The sequence below is a fragment of the Canis lupus genome, chromosome 26 (genome assembly GCF_011100685.1).
Source record: "Canis lupus familiaris isolate Mischka breed German Shepherd chromosome 26, alternate assembly UU_Cfam_GSD_1.0, whole genome shotgun sequence".
Classification (NCBI taxonomy): Eukaryota; Metazoa; Chordata; class Mammalia; order Carnivora; family Canidae; genus Canis; species Canis lupus.
The window spans coordinates 5,206,449-5,220,703 of record NC_049247.1 but is presented as its reverse complement, the minus strand read 5'-3'; the positions used below and the strand labels follow the sequence as shown (position 1 = coordinate 5,220,703).

General features: G+C 54.0%; 1 protein-coding gene and 2 non-coding genes across 3 annotated transcripts in view; 1 reads left to right on the top strand and 2 right to left on the bottom strand.

The window, feature by feature from the left end:
* Positions 1 to 459: 459 nt before the first annotated feature.
* Positions 460 to 531, bottom strand: TRNAD-GUC. The gene has a single exon. It is a non-coding gene; the product is annotated as a tRNA-Asp (tRNA).
* Positions 532 to 768: 237 nt separating this feature from the next.
* Positions 769 to 840, top strand: TRNAA-UGC. The gene has a single exon. It is a non-coding gene; the product is annotated as a tRNA-Ala (tRNA).
* A 2,204-nt stretch (positions 841 to 3,044) lies between these two features.
* Positions 3,045 to 14,255, bottom strand: part of DHX37 (DEAH-box helicase 37) — a 29,898-nt gene continuing 18,687 nt past the window's right edge. The window contains exons 13-27 of the mRNA XM_038574748.1: positions 13,827 to 13,974; positions 13,133 to 13,209; positions 12,496 to 12,728; positions 11,021 to 11,132; positions 9,753 to 9,859; positions 9,433 to 9,621; positions 8,294 to 8,418; positions 8,095 to 8,211; positions 6,663 to 6,835; positions 5,764 to 5,878; positions 5,490 to 5,627; positions 5,207 to 5,301; positions 5,039 to 5,112; positions 3,659 to 3,756; positions 3,045 to 3,502 (exon numbers count right to left, since the gene is read on the bottom strand). Of these exons, the coding sequence (XP_038430676.1) occupies positions 3,423 to 3,502; positions 3,659 to 3,756; positions 5,039 to 5,112; positions 5,207 to 5,301; positions 5,490 to 5,627; positions 5,764 to 5,878; positions 6,663 to 6,835; positions 8,095 to 8,211; positions 8,294 to 8,418; positions 9,433 to 9,621; positions 9,753 to 9,859; positions 11,021 to 11,132; positions 12,496 to 12,728; positions 13,133 to 13,209; positions 13,827 to 13,974 (1,881 nt within the window). The 3' untranslated portion in view covers positions 3,045 to 3,422. The remainder of the gene's footprint in view (positions 3,503 to 3,658; positions 3,757 to 5,038; positions 5,113 to 5,206; positions 5,302 to 5,489; positions 5,628 to 5,763; positions 5,879 to 6,662; positions 6,836 to 8,094; positions 8,212 to 8,293; positions 8,419 to 9,432; positions 9,622 to 9,752; positions 9,860 to 11,020; positions 11,133 to 12,495; positions 12,729 to 13,132; positions 13,210 to 13,826; positions 13,975 to 14,255) is intronic.

The window sequence follows — 14,255 nt, the reverse complement described above, 5'->3', positions numbered from 1 at the left end:
TGGTAAAAATCAAATGAAGAAGAAAGGAAGGAAAAAAGTAAAAGGAAGGAAGGAAAGGAGGGAGGTAGGGAAGGAAGGAGAAAAATAAAATTCAAACAGTGCAAACAGGAACAGAATGGAAGGCAAGAGTCTTCCCACCTATGCCAATACCCAGTGTCCGGAGTAGACTGTGATTGATGCGACCTAGGCCGAGTTGGGGAGGTGCTCTCTGCTTGCACTTCACACCAGCCTAATGCGACCACAGTGTGCATCACAGGAGTGCACGTGTGTTGCGCTCACCCGTACAGCCCGTGCATGGCAAGAGCCTCTTAACTGTTAGCTATTATGTGATGCCTCAGAATGAGAGGTTAATAACATACTCACAATATACACGTGTTTTGTGCATAAGAGGGAACACACCGAGCAGAGCACCCAGCCTGCCAGGAAAACCTGTTTTACTGTTAAAACGAATGTTCTAGCCTCCCCGTCGGGGAATCGAACCCCGGTCTCCCGCGTGACAGGCGGGGATACTCACCACTATACTAACGAGGATGAGCCCTCCTGCCTTTTCTCCGAGTTAATCCATATAGATAGAATGCCTGTCCGATTCTGCCCAGATTTCTAAGGGAGAAGCTTCGGCATCCGCGGCCAGTGGGCTGCCCCCTCAGAAGAGGCCTTCTGGGAGGTCTCCCAGAATCGATGAGACACCGAACAAGGAAAAAAATGTGCAAAAAGGACGGAGATGTGGATTCGGATATCCTGATTTCTAGGAAGCCCAACTCACAGTTAGGGGATGTAGCTCAGTGGTAGAGCGCATGCTTTGCATGTATGAGGCCCCGGGTTCAATCCCCGGCATCTCCACTTTTTTTTTTTTTCCGCTTATTTATTTTTTTGCTTCAAATTAGTCGCATTGAAGGAGGGTAGCGCAGGCAAGGGGTCCCAGGTGCCCCCCATTAGTGGGTCTGAGAAATACGCTTCCATGGACAGGGCAGCGCTAGGAAAGCTCCCTGACCTGGTCCCAAATGTGGAAATCTTCTCTCCCTTGGATATTTCCGTGGAGCAGTCAGAGGTGGGTTCAGGAATCCACATTATTTGAGCCATCAGGAACTGATTTTTTTAACATGCAGTGCAATATTGGTTTCAGGAGTAGAATTTAGTGATGCATCACTTACATACAACGTCCGGTGCTCATGCCCACCCCCATCTAGCCCATCCCCCACCTCCATCAACCCTCAGTTTCTTCTCTATCCTTAAGAGTCTCTTAGGATTTCATTCCGTCTTTCTCTCTCCCTTTCCTTCATATATGATCCTGTTTTCTTTCTTATATTCTACATGAAGGAGGTCATATGGTATTTGTCTTTCTCTGACTTATTTCATTTAGCACAATAGAGTCTTTAGCTCCACCCACATCATTGCAAATGGCAAGATTTCATTGTCTTTGATGGTTGAGTAGTATTCCATTATATATCTAGATCTATAGATACACACACACACACACACACACACTCCACATCCATTCTTACCCCACATCCATTCTTCAGTCTGTAGACATCTGGGCCCTCTCCCTAGTTTGCCTATCGATAATGCTGCTATAAACACTGGGGTGCCTGTATCCTAGTGCAATTGCTGGATGTAGGGGTAGTTCTATTTTTAACTCTTTGAGGAAACTCCATATGGTTTTCCAGAGTGACAGCATCAGTTTGCATTCCCACCAGTAGTGCATGAGAAGTCCCTTTTCTTGGCATCCTTGCCAACACCCATTGTTGTTTTTTCCCCCCCTTATCTGATGGAGACAGAGAGAGTACAAGCAGGGAGAACCCCGCCAAGCAGGGAGCCTGATGTGGATCATGATCTGAGCCGAAGGCAAATGCTTAACCAACTAAGCCACCCAGGCACCCCTCATACCTGTTGTTTCTTGTGTTAATTCTGACAAGTGTGAGGTGACATCTCAGTGTGGTTTTGGTTTGTTTCCTCAATGAGGAGTGAGGTCAGGCATCTTTTCATGTGTCTGTTGACCACCTGGGTGTCTTTTGGAAAAGTGTCTATTCAGGTCCTCTGCCCATTTCTTAACTGGATTAAGGCAGTGATTTCTGAGGAGGGTTTTGTAACTGGTCATGTATTCAGTGACTCTTGCATGCATTGAGCACCTACTGTGTGCCCAGGTACAGTGCTAATTAAGTATTCCAGTATTCCTGGATAAGCGAAGTTTGAGTTTTAGAGACTAGTGTTCAGCGATTAGGGTAAATTTTGCCAACGCAGTAACACTGATGGGATGGAGAATGAAGGGGGAGGGTGTGGGCACTGCTGTGAACAAGCTACCAGGGAGGCCTATCTGCAGAAGCAGCGACCGTGGCTGGTGCTAAGGCCTGAGTCTTGGGGGTGGGGCACCGTGTTGAAGGGACAGAAACCAAGCCCTGTGCATGGAATTTGGTGAATGAGGGTCCGAGGGGCTTGAATTTTATCATCAAAGATTCCAGAAGGCCTGATGTGGAAGGACAGGATCAGACTTAGGTGCTAAAAGGCTCCCTCTGGCTGCCATGTGAAGAATACACCATAGGCCAGCAGGTGGACGCTGGGAGACTAGCCAGGATATCACCACCATGGCCAAATAGAAGCTGCTGGAGGTTGGCTGGGCAGAGGGTGGGAATCTGAGATCTGGGGTGTGTGGGGCAGTGGAGCTGGGGAGCATGAGGAGGCTCTGGACAAATTCTGGGGGTAGGACCCACAGACCTTGCAGATGGCTTGAATGTGGGGAAAGTAGGGGGAAACTTTCTGGTTTGGGGGTCCACTGGGGTCAGTGCCCAGGTTGCGGAGAAAGTGAGTAATTTTGGAATATTCAACATGTATATCTGTTGTTTTATTTATGTATTCATGTTACGGAATTTATGTGTTTACACTATAATATTAGCACAAATTGATGTAGAACAAATGCCTGGGTTAAGGAGAGGGAATCAACCGCTACACACATGCTGGAACACCTGGGTGAGCACCCACCCAGACTAGTGCATGTGGGCGATGTCCCCAAGACCACCCCCACAATCAGAGATCTGCTAGACTCGCACGCAGTTGTTCTCACAGCTCAGATTTATTACAGCAACGTGCATGGAAAGGGAGCACCACCCTTGCTGGGAAGGGGACACAAAGGAAGGAATGAGGTCACCCTCCTGCTCGCCACGGCTGTGCCCCCCAGCCCTGCTGCTCTACAGGGACTAATGTAGTCCCCAGAGTGGTATGTGAGATAAAAATCATTCTCCACCAAATAATAAATAGTTATAAAATGTCCAGACGTCTTGTATCCAAGATGAATGAGGGTTTCCAGAGGCTTGACCTGCCTCCCAGGAGCAGTCCACACTCCAGGGTGACCATGCTGGAAACTGACCACCACCAGCCCCCTTGGTCCCCAGACCAGTCCCTGGCCTCGCAGCCAAGCCTCAGGTCAGTGGTCAGAGGTTGGGGGGCCAGGCTTTCTCAACGTTGGCGTGCATGGCCTCTGGGAGCCACTGGCAATACTCAGCAAGCAGGTCTGCAGGGGGCAGGAGGGTGGGCAGTCAGAGTGGCTCTGTACCCTGCTGCCCGCTGCAGGGCAGATCCTCCCACCTACCCTGGGTTGCCCAGGTGGGTCCCATCTTGTCCATGTGCAGCCCCTTGGCCACAGGTCATCTGCCCTGGTCAAACTCACATTTGGGATTCTTTGTCCAAGCAGCCAGTAAGGCCTCTCGGCAGTTGGCTTGCTCAGCCACAAGGGCTTTCAGAAGACTCTCTGTCCTGGGCTGCAGCCTATAGGTGGGGATGCAGGTTGTAGGGCATCACTGTGCCCAGAAGCTGTGGTATGGGGTGGGTACCACTGCCAGGCCAGCCTTACCTAGGACAGTGAAGGGTCTCCCTCTGTCATGCTACGGGTGTTGGCCAAGGAGAAGGATCTAGACTCTATCACCCCTCCAACCCCATCTCCTCTCACACTTGAATCTGATCCCACCCTGGCTTTCCTCATCATCACTGAGTACTCCCAGTGCTTCTGTACATGCTGCTCATCCTACCTAGAACCTTCCTCCACATTTCTGCTTACAACCTTCCCTCCTCCCCATCTGCTCAGACTCCTTTGACCAATCCTATTCCACCAGATGCCTCATCTCCACCATCCTGCTCTGTCCCTTTGTAGCCCAGTTCCCACATGCCATCTGTACTAGTTATGTTCTCTTTGCTGTCATCTTCAACAGGGACAGGGTTGTGTCTGTATCCTAGCATGAGAACATGCCTGGCACAGAGCGGGGGGCTCAAGACTGTCTGCTGGGTCAAGGACCTGACTGGCAGGGGGCACCTGGCGCCATGCGCCCACCGACTCCCAGGGAATGCTGGTACATGTGCATGCCTGCCTGCTCCCTATGTGTCAAGCCCCCTGCCCTGTCTAGGATGCCAGCCTTAGGAAGGGGACGTTGTCTTCTTGGAGCTGGGTTACGGGCAGAAAGAAAGCAAAAGGGGGGGGGGGGGCAAAGATAAGCAGAAGGTTGTTGGGATGGGGGTGAGTCTATGCTCAGCCGGCAGGCAGCCCCCAGGGCTCAGGTGTGCAGGATGCCTCCTGCTGACACCTGGAGCTCATAATGGGCTGACCAGGGTCTTCCTAAAACCTCTGACAGTGACCTTATTTGGAAAGAAGGTCTTTGCAGATATGATTACTTAAGAGAAGTTCATATTGGATTGGGTGAGCCCTAAATCCAATGACTGGGAGTCCTTATAAGAAGAGAAAACACAGACAGAGAGACACAAGAACTTGAACAAAAAGGCAGACATCAGAGGAACGTGACCACAAGCCACGGAATGCTTGGATGCACCAGGAACAGGAGAGGCAGGAAGGGCCCTCTCCTAGAACATTTAGAGGGAGCACAGCCCTGCTGATACCTCGACTTCCAACTTCTGGCCTCTGGGGCTGTGAGAAACACACTTCTGTTGTTTTAAGCTGTTTGGTTGGTGGTACTTTGCTACAGCCGCCCCAAGGCACTAACACTGCATTGGCTCCCTTCACCCCCACCCGCTACCCTGATGCTCCCAAGGAAGCCTATACCTGGCCCACGTCTTCAGCATCGTGCTAGGGCTGGAGAGTAAACAGCCCCGGTAGGAGGCCAGCTTCTGGAAAACCTGAGGAGAGACCACGGGACAGGGTGAGGGATTCTGGCTCACTTTCTGCCCATGGTACCAGGCAAGGGGATGAGGGAGCTCCTGGGCTGCCTACCTGCCCTTCCAGCAGAAACCGGGCAAAGTGCTTGTAACAGTCAATACCCTCTGGAAAATCCACCTGGACTGCAGGGAGCGGCCAGCCAACACGATCTGGAGGGCCAGAGTCCATGAGCAAGGGGCTGGGGTGGGGGGGGTTCCCCAGATCCCCAGTCCTATTCCTGAGCCCCAGGTCCCACCCACCAAAGAGACAGAAGGCCTGAGGTGACATCACCTATGACATGCATTTCCAGGGCACATGGTGCGGAACCCAAGGCCGGAAGGAAGTCACCCTGACTCACAGAACACACTGGCCCGGTGACACAGCACCCGCCCCTTCTCTGGGCAGTAGACAGGGGGTGGCTCCTCCAGGGGCTTGTCAAACTGGCAGTAGGAAGGCAGCAGGACTGGGATCCACTGGACCTCCACGGCCGAAACGCCTGGGGGCCAGGAAGAGAAGGCCAGGGGTCACAGTGGGCACTGTGGCAGGGAAGAGGCCCAAGGTTCTTCCCCCGCAGGGTCCCAGTGACACAGCTGCAGTGGGTCAGGCAGGGGGCCAGCCGCCAGCCTGGCTACCTTTCATGTACATCTTGGTGGTCTCCATGATCTCCTGGTAGACCACAAACTCTGGGAGCTCTTTGAAAAGGACAGAACTGGGGTGGATGAAGACTGGGTCATCAAGGAGAGGGGTCTGCAGAGAGAAGAAGGGCAAGTATGAGTCCAGGAGATGCACAGACGCCAGGTGAGACTCACCCACAGGAATTCGATTAGGCACTCAGCTGGAGGGCAGGAGAGCATTTGGTCTCTGACGGCGTGGCCGTGTATGCATGTGTGCATATGTGTGCATGCATGTGTATGCGTGTGTGCATGCATGCACATGGATACACATGGGGCGGCCCTGTATGAGCAGTACCACCCACTGCTCTGCAGAGCCAAGCTGCCAAGTGGATGAAGCAGAACAACGGGATGGCACGTGAGAGAAACACAAACCACTATTGTGAAATGTCCCAAGCAGACAAATCCACACGTCTGTGTGGATTCACAGGGTGGGGAGATGAGCAGAAAATGGGGAGCCACTGCTAGGGGGCATGGATGTCTTTTGGGGGAGAATGAAGATGCTCTGAAGCCTACTGTGGGGATGGTCACATGGCTCCATAGAGATGGAAAACCACTGATTGGACACCTTAAAAAGGTGAATTTACAGTATCCGATTTCTCGTTCAATGTAGTTACAAAAATAAAGTTGGGGGCAAAGCTAAGGAATATTCACAAAGGAATATGTGAACCCATCATACACCCCACCCTGCTCCCTGACGTGGCCTTTCCTGTGGGTGAGGAGGATGTGGCTCCCGGCAGCCCCTCGCCAGTGATGTGGAGTGCCTAGGTGGGCAGGCCCTGAGACAGCTGGGGAGGGCAGGGTGGTGGGGAGGCTGGTACGGCCACCTGCCCACACACCCGCGCGTCCCTGGGGCCAACCTTGTAGGCATTCTTCCACTTGTCGTCCAACAGGTCCTCACTCTGGACCCTGCGGGCCAGGTGGTCACCCAGGCCGGCCGCCACAATCTGCCGCAGGTAGGTCACCTGGCTCTCGGAAGGCGGCTGCATCTTGGGGTCCATGAAGAGCCCAGCCTCAGGGCACACGGTATTGACTGTGGGGAGAGCCAAGTGTGACAACAGCAGTGGTAGGGACAGTGAGGCCTGGGGCTGCCCCTGCCCTGACCTTCTGGAAGGGCTCGCACCACTGAATGTGGAGCTCCGGGCTTACTCTGCCTCTTCTCCACCAAGGCCACCAGAACCCTCTGCAGGGCACAGCTAGCTGCATGCCCCAAACCTTCGTCCTTCTCTTCCTTAGAACAAAGCCCCAGTTCAGTTTCTTAGTGGGCAGCAGAGCGAGCTGTTAGGAAAGAGCCTGCTGGGCCCACACAAGACCTCCTCGCTGGCCCCAGTGCAGGACCTTGCATGCTTGGAAGGGACCCGATGAGTGGGTCATCCCCCAGTGTGGACAGCAGAGCGACGCCATCTACGCGGCTGGCGGGAGTCACCTGTGCCACGGAACCAGGCGTGAGCTCAGGCCAGGCCTCCCCACTCTGCATGGGACGAGGACGAGGGCCTGAAGCTGTGCAGATTCCTTGGAGGACAAGAAAGGAGAAGGGGGCTCTGGGTCCTGCAGCTTGGAGGGGGGTGTGGCAGGGAGGAGGAGGATCAGAATCTGGAAGCAGGGCTGGCAGGGGGCGGATGGTTTCTGTTCTGAAGTTTGCTCCCTAAACCTCCTCTGTGTTTTCTACAAACCTTCAGCAAAACATATGTTTAACATAAAGAGAAAAAAAAACTAAGACATAGTAAGAAAGTAGCCTCCAGTGCCTGCCAGAGCCCCTGCCCCCTGCCCTCCCCACCCAGGCCTGGTCTCCAGCAGCCCAGCTCAGGGGCAGAAAGTAGGGGACTGAACTATCAGCTGCTCCCTTACTCCCAAAAGGGGCCCTCCACTTGGCCGAGGTGCAAGGGAGAGGGGAACCCCAGGATGAGACTATGGAGGGCTGCGGGGAAGCAGATGTGGCAAAGAGCAGGTACAGGCCGATCCTGGGGAGAGTGATGAAGAGGGGATCCTTCATTACCAAGGAAAAGATGAGACCGAGAAATAGCCTGATGAGAGACAGGGGGCATGTTACCCCCTCTGTTGCTGGGTATGGCCAAGAGGCACTCAGTACTGGTTTTGGGGTACAAGTAATTCTCAGTGAGTAGGTGAATTTGCAAATGGAATCCATGGGTAACAGGGATTAATGGAATGTGGTTAACATCGCTCAAATCAACCTGAATCACTGAAACGGTTAAGTTCTCCGCCGGGTGTTGCCTGAGAGGGCCTGGGGAGCCCCCAGAGGCTGGCATCAGGGGGTGGGGGGGTGGATGGTACCTGCAGTGGTCAGCTGGCCCCGCAGGCGCCGGATCTCCATCATGGCCTTGTACCGAAGCCCGTTGGCCTCACAGAACTGGGGTGAGCGGCCAGAGTACTCACAGGCTCCCACGGCACCTGTGGATGAGGGGTGCACTCACTTGCCGCCCTGCCCCAGCCTGCCTGACCGCCACCCCTCCATGCCACACCTGACACACACCCAGCAGCACCATGATGTCTCCGAGTTTGAGAGAGGCACCTTGCCCTGCCCAGATCCTCTTCATCTGGGCCACCCGGGCCCGCTTGTCCTTTAGCTGGCCCAGCTCCTCATCACTGGCGGCAGGTCTGCAAACACACACACACACACCCCCCCTGAGCTGCTGCCTGGCTGCCCTCCGGGTGGTGGGGGCAGGGAACACATTAGTTAATCAGGGCAAGCTCAGAGGCTTAGAGGCAGAGAAAATGCCTGGGGGAGCCACTGACTAACACGATTAAGGTCTTAGGCCCATAATTTACCACCAACAGCCTATGAGATTAAAACAGTGCATGCCTAACCCGACCACTGACTGCCTTTCCACATATAAAGACTGATGTTAAGAATCCAATAAACAGGGATCCCTGGGTGGCGCAGCGGTTTAGCGCCTGCCTTTGGCCCAGGGCGTGATCCTGGAGACCCGGGATCGAATCCCACGTCAGGCTCCCGGTGCATGGAGCCTGCTTCTTCCTCTGCCTGTGTCTCTGCCTGTCTCTCTCACTGTGTGCCTATCATAAATAAATAAAAAAATAAAAAAATTAAAAAAAAAAAAAAAGAATCCAATAAACAAGTAACATCTTACACATCTATACTTAAAAGTGACAACAAGAAACCTTTACATCCACCGAGTGTGGCCTGAATTATCTCATTACTATCATGGTTCCCCAAACCTCAAAGAGCCGACATCTAGGTTAATGTATGCGTCAGGCATGATTTGGAGCCCTTTGCTTGTGTTAATGACTTTCACCCTGACAACTCAGTTATTATTAATTAATATCTCACCCTCATTTTCCGGATGTGAAAGATAAGGAACAGGAGATAAAGTCGCCTCCCTGAAGCCACAGTTTGGAAGTGGCGGGAGGAGGATCTGAACCCAGGCACTGTGGCCCAGAACCTGGGTTCTTAGCCAGTGTACAATCAGTACTGCTCCAGAAGTGAAGACAGAGCTCTTCAGGGATCAGAATGCTGCTGGGCTCAGGAAGGACCAGCACGTGCACGAAGTCACTCAACACACCAGCGACCCCACCCCGGAGGTCGGTCGGCCTCCCAGTCATCGCTCAGCACAGGGGCCCCTTGTGGCCGGTGCCGAGCCCCCCAGTGCCCACCTGTCCAGCTCCTCGAACAGCTCCCGGACTGTCATGGCAGCCACAATGGTGATGGCGTAGGGCAGGCAGCCGTGTTGCCTGCTCAGTGCCAGCATCTTGGCGTAGCGGGGCGCCACAGGGAACGTGGCCATGGTCCTGCCCAGTGCAGTGATGGGGCAGCCCAGCCAGGACCTCTGCAGCTGCTTCACGCTGGAGGAAGAGGTGTGCGGTGGGGGCGTCACGGCTATGCGGCCCTGGTGCTCAGGTCAGCTCAGGAGTGGGAGGGCAGAGCACGGGCTGCGAACTGGGCTGTCTGCTACCCCGACCCCCGCCCTACTCACCTTTCTGTTTTCTGGGGCGCCTGCAGGGCACCCAGCGCAATCAACAGCTCCTCAGCGGCGATGAGGGCCTCCACAGACGGAGGGGTTGGAAAAGGAAAGTTGATGACCTGGGCAGGGGGAGACGTGGCAGGAGGCAGCCATGAATGCAGAGAAGCAAGTATGGGGACCCCTAAGGGTCATCCAGGCCAGGCCTGGTGGGAGGACGGCGCTCCTGCACCTGTCCTAAGACCACTCACATAATTGGACACTCAGAAAGGAGCCCTGGGCACTTTCCTGGTCTGTAAGCCAGGGGAACCCCAAAAGTCCCATTCCTTCATTTATGCACACAATCCACACACTCAAAAGCATGTACTGAGCACCTAATGTGTGCCGGGGGCTGTTCCTGGGCAACAGAGATCAAGAAAGCCCAAGATGAGGGCTCTGCCTCTCCTGAGCATGCATGTAACAGGAAGACCCCCCACTCCCTGGGAGTCAGCATGGAGCAAACAGGAGGAAATGTGCCCGCACAACAACACGGTGAGGAGACAGAGGGACTGGGCTCAGGAATGGTGGCACCTGAGTGACTGACTCACAAAAAGTGTCTGGTAAGTGTGTATACACCGACGTTCACAGTGGCTCTGCCCCTAACGGCCGGAGGTGGAGACAACACAGGTGGCTACCGACAGAGGAATGGCCAGACAGAATGTGGCCCGGCCCCAAGATGGAGCATTACTTGGCCAGAAAAACGAAGGAAGTACTGAAACATGCCACGAGGGATGTGAGCCTTGAAGGCATTTATAGAATAATTCCATTTCTAAGAATGTCGAAAATAGATAAAGCCACAGAGACTTTAGGGTCGGGGAGGAAGGAATGGGAATGACGAGTGATGGGCCCAGGGACTCTCTCTGCTGGTACTCCCCTCCCCATGGAGAAGAAAGCAGGTGACCCCTGGACAGGGGCAAAGTGAGGACACTCTCGTGCCAGGCAGATGACTGTGGCAAAAGAACATTCTGTGAGCCCCAGGAAAACGGCAGCCCTCTGTGCAGTGGGCAGGCCCTCTGGCTGTTCAAGGGGTATAGCCCTGGCAAGTGGGAGGCCCCAGGGCCCAGGGCCAGCACAGCAAGGCTCAGCCCTGGGCTCCCTGCATTTGGAAGCCAGCCCACATGGGGCTGTAGCTGCCGCAACAGAATGGGACACAGAGCAATGGGAGCTCAGGGGGTGCGGGCAGGGCTGGGGCCAGGGTGATGGGGGCTCAGTGGGGTACAGGCAGGGCTGGGGCCACCGCTGACCTTTTCAATGTTGAGTGCTTTCATTTGAAGGATCAAGTCTTCGACTGGCCGCCTGGTGATTTCAGGAGGAGGAAACTGCTCAAAGTCACTGAAAACCGCAGATGAATAGAGCCTGGGCCCAGAGAGGCACCAAAGATAACAGAATTATTTTATAAACAAATAAAAGAGGAACTCAGCCAAGCTACCTGGCACTGGATGTTCACTCAGCCACAGACCCTCCTCCTGCCTTGTTTCCCTCTCTCAAGGACCAGGCTAAGCAGTTGCCCCCTCAGGGCAGGGCAGAGGTCTCAGATGCCATGTGGGGGATGGAGAGCAGCACCTGGCACTCCATCGCCAGCAAACTGCAACCACTGTCACTTCTCACTAGTTTTCTTTGCACGATTTCTCACTCTCCTTTTTTCGTAATTTAAAACAATTATCGGGCAGCCCCGGTGGTGCACCGGTTTAGCACCGCCTGCAGCCCAGGGCGTGATCCTGGAGACCCGGGATCGAGTCCCATGTCGGGCTCTCTGTATGGAGCCTGCTTCTCCCTCTGCCTGTGTCTCTGCCTCTCTCTCTGCATCTCTGTGAATAAATAAATAAAATCTAAAAAAAAAAACAAAAACAAACAAACAATTATCAACAAAACCAGCAATAAACCTATCAAAAATGAGTATAAGGATACAGATTGGGAGAAATTATTTGCCAATGGCACCTCTGATATGGATCTAATATCCAGATTAGGAAAGAACTCTTTCAACTCAACAATAAAAAAGAAATAACCCTGTTAAAAAATAAGCAAGAGATCTGAAAAAGCATTTCTCCAAAGAACACAGATGAGTGACCAACAAACACAGGAGAAAATGCTCAGGGTCATTAGCCATCAGGGAAATGCAAACCAGAAGCCCAGCGAGCCACCACAGCACACTTCCAGTTAAAAAAATAAATAAATAAAAAAGGAAAAGTTAACAGGTACCGTGAAGAATGCAGGAAATTGGAACCTCCTGTGGCTCAGAGTGCCACACAGCAGAGTCATTGCAGTAAACAGTGGCCATGTGACCCAGCAGCCCCTCCCCGGGGACAGACCTGGGAGGTGGAGACACATGTCCAAGAGTGGGGACAGGAAGCAGGGATGTGGGTCTCTTTCGGGGTGACGAGAATGTTGGCAACAGGCTGTGGCAATGCTGTTCTGAGGACACTGAAGACCACAGAACTGCAGGCTTCAAAATGGTGACATTTTTTGTAGATTAATTTCACCTCCATGAAGCCGTCACAAAATAAAATGGAAACAAAGCTGCTGAAGTAAGTGTCTACTTTGGGGTCAGAATAAAGAACAGGAGTGTCTGAGAGCCAACGAAGCCCTGCAGAGTACCCCAAGGACCGTCTCCAGCCAACAGCACTCCCTGCAGACAGAGGAGGGGACCCCCTTTCCTTGCTCCTTGCTGGAAAGCTGCACAGTGACCCCAACATCACTGGAGAGGCCCAAGGAACTCCACCTGTAGCAGTGGCCTGGCTCTGTCCGGCCTGCTCGGCCTGCCCGCTGATCAGCTGAGGCCTGTGACACCCAGGTGACTCGGAAGGAGGAGACGCCAGTGACACGATCATAGTGCCGCTTCTTGACCTTCCCACAGTCCACCACGTATTTGATGCCCGGGATGGTGAGGGACGTCTCGGCCACATTGGTGGCTACAACACACAGCCGTGTACCCTCTGGGGGAGGTTGGAAGACCTGGGATTGTTGGGGAGGAAAGTAGCCAAGAAGCACCAGAATCAGGAATTTGTGGGACAGACATGGCATAGGGGTGGGGGGTGGGGGGCAAAGCCAGGAATTTTCTCATGATCCTAGAGAAGTCAGTTAGGCTGGGGGGTGGGGGGGCCAGAAGGGGCAAAGGTGACAAGCCCTCCCCTTGCCTCGGGCCACAACAACCTGCATAAATGCAAGGAAGTGTTCCTCTCCAGAGATCCCAATACCCTCTCAAAACTGGGGGTGCTGATCAAACTGCTGATGACAAGGACAACCCCAGACTTGCCCTGCCTTTATCCTGCCGCTCTTAGGAGGTGCCCGCACGAGGCAAGTTGGCCCCCGCCAGCCAAACATCCACCAAGCACCCACCCCAGACTCCACCCTGGTACCTGCGCTTGCTTCTCTGGGGCCAGCAAAGAGTAGAGCGGGAGCACATGGAGGGGGAGCGAGGCATCAGGCTTCTCACCTGCAGGGAAAGCAGAAGCCTGCTGGCATTCCCAAACAACCACGGCGGGAGCCCCCCTCAGGCTGTCCAGCACCCCCTAACCTGTCCTGCCTGCTGCCAGGGGCCTCTGCCCTTGGGACCAGTACAGTGGGTGCGCACCATCTGGGTCAGAGTCTGAGAGGCTCCTGAAGGCTCTTCCCGCCCCACTATCCTGACCCAGGTGGGAAATGCCTGCCACGCTATACAATCTCCTATGCAATCTCCTTCTCAGAGGTCTGGCTGCGAGTCCTACTGCCTGCTGGATGCCTTTGGGGTGACCCATGAGGGCCTGGACCATCTCTGAACAGGGGGCCCTAGAACTGGGCAACCCTCCCAGCCAGCCCTGAGGCCTGCATTTACCCAGCAAAGCTGAGTGCTCCCATTACAATTAACACTACCAAATATCTGAGGGTCTACTCTGCCAGGCAGTTGCTCAGCAAACAGCAGGCACAAAGTGGCCAGGAAGCCTGGCTCCCTTGAGGCTCAGGACAAAGAAGTCTGGGCCTAACAACAGGGGCTGGCACATAGCAGGCACTCAACAGACACCTGTCGAATGAATGACTGAAGGAGCATGACAGGGGTCCCTGCCCATGCCACACCTCCATCTGTTCCGTCGTCCCCCAAGTCTAGGTCAAGGTCGGAGCCCAGAGCCGCCTCTTCTTCCTCATCCATCTCTGCCTCCCTATCCTCGTCGCCTTCGCCTGCTGGCAACACCGAGTAGCTGTCCAAACTGATCTGGGGCAACATCTATGGCAAACAAGACACGAGAACCATGGATGTGGGCCACAAAGCAGGAAAGACAATTGCGTTCAAGCATGAGACCCTGCTCCCCCTCCTCCCGCAAGCCACATGGCCTTGGGCAGCTCTGGCAACTGTCTTTGTCATAGGGACAACCATAGGACTCATCTCACGTGGCCACAGGGCTGCTGTGAGGACCCAGTCAACACTTGGGAGGCATTTAGAGCATCACCTGGCAGGTCCTCAACACAGCGGGTGCAGGGGGAGGGTGTTAGTGACCTCCAAGTAAG